This window comes from Paramacrobiotus metropolitanus, unplaced genomic scaffold (genome assembly GCF_019649055.1).
Source record: "Paramacrobiotus metropolitanus isolate TYO unplaced genomic scaffold, Prichtersi_v1.0 Parri_scaffold0000035, whole genome shotgun sequence".
In the NCBI taxonomy this organism is placed as follows: domain Eukaryota; kingdom Metazoa; phylum Tardigrada; class Eutardigrada; order Parachela; family Macrobiotidae; genus Paramacrobiotus; species Paramacrobiotus metropolitanus.
In genome coordinates, this window is record NW_026570255.1 from 308795 (window position 1) to 311492 (window position 2698).

At 56.7% G+C, this 2698-nt stretch overlaps 1 protein-coding gene across 1 annotated transcript; it reads right to left on the reverse strand.

Annotated features, from left to right (window-relative positions):
* Window positions 1–204: 204 nt before the first annotated feature.
* On the reverse strand, window positions 205–2268 carry LOC129589479 (uncharacterized). The gene is made up of 3 exons (XM_055484256.1): window positions 1554–2268; window positions 646–1494; window positions 205–363 (listed from the first exon to the last, which is right to left on the reverse strand). The coding sequence occupies exons 1-3, from the start codon at window positions 2226–2228 to the stop codon at window positions 205–207; spliced, it is 1683 nt and encodes a 560-aa protein (XP_055340231.1). The 5' UTR covers window positions 2229–2268.
* Between the last annotated feature and the right edge of the window lie 430 nt (window positions 2269–2698).

Consider the following 2698-nt stretch of genomic DNA (forward strand, 5'->3'; position numbering starts at 1 on the left):
TACTAAACACACTGTTTTATGAGTCTGCGGACTCAAAAAGAAAAGATTGATTGGTGCAGTCAACTGCCTTACAGTAACGCAAGAAATACATTTGCACAACGCGGCCCCAGAAAATCCGAACAGCGGTAAGAACATATTCAGCAGAAGCCGGCTCGGCCCACGCAGAAAACAGTATCAGTCTTGCAGCAGAATCATACCGAGACTCTAGGCCGTATCCCGCTGTAGTTGGGCGAGAAAGTGCCGGCTGATACGCGACAGATCTTCCAGATGCACGTCTGCCAGTTCCAGACCGTCCACGCACCACTTCTTCCCGCGAAAATGCGACGTCGGACGCGGATCATCCGACTGCAGCGCGCACAACATCTGCAACATGCTCGTGATTAAAGTGTTTTGTAGCCGCGAAATCCCGCGCCATCGAGGTTCTCCCGCTCGCACTCTGCCTCTGCTCAACGACACTCAGAACCATGCACCCAACTGAACGACACTCAGCACAACGAGGATTTTTGATCCCCCATGCCACTTTCACGCATGCGGGTTTGCTGCGCAAGAACACGACGCTGCGCAGTGACACACTCAGCGAACCGGAAATAGTGCCGTTGCTATGTCACAACATACAGTCATTCGGTCAGAAACCGTGAATCGTACCGTGCAGACGACTTTCCGGAGCTGGACGTCTTTATCACATTCGGAATACTGCAGCAGGTCCAAGAACTCCACTTCCTGCCCACTGGTCGCCGGCAGCGCCGCCTCCAACGCATTCCACCAAGCGCAGCGGAAATCCGGACCAATCGGCAGTCGCGCTGTGGGAATGTGGATGTCCACACGGACGAGTCTCCATTTCCAACGGGCCGACTGGCGTGAAAAGCAGTAGCAGAGCAGCTGGACAGTGCAGTCAACCAGGATAACCGTCTCGCACGGCAGACGCCCGCAGGCTGCAACGAAGTCTTCCAGCTGATACGAGAGGAGCTCCCCGGCCGCCTGCAGCGCTGCCGGATCCGGTTGGTGTAGGGCGCATTCGCTGTCGGCCGAGTGGCCGGTGACGCCGTTGATCTGCAGCGCCAGCGGGAAACGCCGCAGCTGCAGACTGCGCAGGCGGATGCCGGGGCGCTGCTGCGCGACGTAGCGGATCATGTCGCACACGATCATCGTGGCAGCGATGCCCCGCGGGTTTCCGTGGGGAGACTGCGCCACCACGTGCTGCGTGTTCGGCTGCAAGCGGTGGTACACCGTCGCCAGGCGGACGTAATCGCTGTTCCGCGTAGGCGCGTCCGCATCGACGCCCGTCAGAATCCGCTCGCACAGCGCCGGGGTGTCCATCAGCGTGTTCCACGCGGTGCAGACCGCCCGCAGCGCCATTTGGGCTCCCGTCCCCAAGTGCGACAGCACTTCCTGCCAGTCTTTGTCCGTCAGCGGCGTCTCGTCGGGCCGGGCCGGGAACTCGTCCAGCAGCTTGGACAGCCGAATTAACTCCGCTTCGAGATTGGCGCGGACCGCCTGAAACCCGCCCACTACACGCCAGAACACCTAAGAAAACCAAGAGAATGTTTTCTTACCAGAACACGCCCGTCTCGAGGATCATAAACGCCGTCCACTTCCCGATAACCCTGCTGGTAGACGTAGCCCAAACGGCCGTTCACGAGTTCCACGACGTCCACTATACACGGAAAGGGAATGTCTGATCGGGTTTCGCTGTCATTCAGCCGCTGGATGATCTCCTCTGCTTCTTCACTGGACAGCGAGCGGAATTCATCGTCCAGCGGCACCGTTCGCTTGACGAATGTTTCGGGACGAATGTGGCGGTCGAGTTCCAGTGCTTCCTCCAGTGGCCAACGGATGCGCTGAAAAGGGATGAAATCGGTGCAACGTACTCCGCTGTCCTTCCGTCGCCAATGGACGATGGCCCCTCCGATCTCCTCCACGGGCTTTCCGCGTCCGAAACTGACGGCCTCTCCCGGAAGCCAGATCAGCGGACCCAGCGGCGTCTCCGGCACCAGCACTTCCACGGGAAATTGGGCGAATTCCACGGGGAACCGGCGATACGGATCAATTTCGCTCGTCTCGTGCGACAAAAAAAGCCGGTCGAAGGGAACGTATTCGCGGCGTCGGTTGGGATAGAGCAGATCGAGCAAGAGCCCGTTGTCCGCCACGTCCACCACGCGTCCGTAGCGCATCATCCCGTCGTCGCCCAGAACGTCCACAGCGTTAGCGTATTGCGTCAGGCTGAACATTGTTGACGAACTCGTTGAGCAAGAAATAGTTCCGCAACAGTTCGTCGTTGTACTTTAGAAGAAGCGAGAATTCCTCACCCAAAAAAAGATATTTAAAGAGGTGCCCGAGATATCATAGAGCTGCAGCAGCAAGCCAGCCAACGGCCGCACGAAATCAAAGAAATTTATGATTAGAAGGCTATCTGGATTGCAAAGTGCACACCCTTTTCTGCTTGTCAAGCCAAGATGGCTCGTACACCGAATCATAAAACTTGCACACAGTAGGCGTGTCTGTCTTCCCCTGGTTAGCCGGTGGGCGGTCCCAATAGACATTTAATTCAATGATGGCGACAGGACTAGAGATCTCTGCGACACTCTGTACACGTGGTACTGACGAATAATTTCTGCAAAGCCTGTGAAGCCAGACACAGGAGGCTGACAGCCCAACAGGTTTTTCAGTCTTCTTTCAGTTTTTTTCTTACGAAATTGCT

Excerpts from the sequence above, each read along its gene's own strand:
- LOC129589479 (XM_055484256.1), bottom strand. The coding sequence starts at position 2,228 with ATGTTCAGCCTGACGCAATACGCTAACGCTGTGGACGTTCTGGGCGAC. Across the intron at positions 1,495-1,553 it reads CTCGAGACGGGCGTGTTCTG|GCGGTCCGCGCCAATCTCGA; the intron begins GTAAGAAAACAT and ends GGCGGGTTTCAG. Across the intron at positions 364-645 it reads TCCGGAAAGTCGTCTGCACG|ATGTTGTGCGCGCTGCAGTC; the intron begins GTACGATTCACG and ends AGCATGTTGCAG.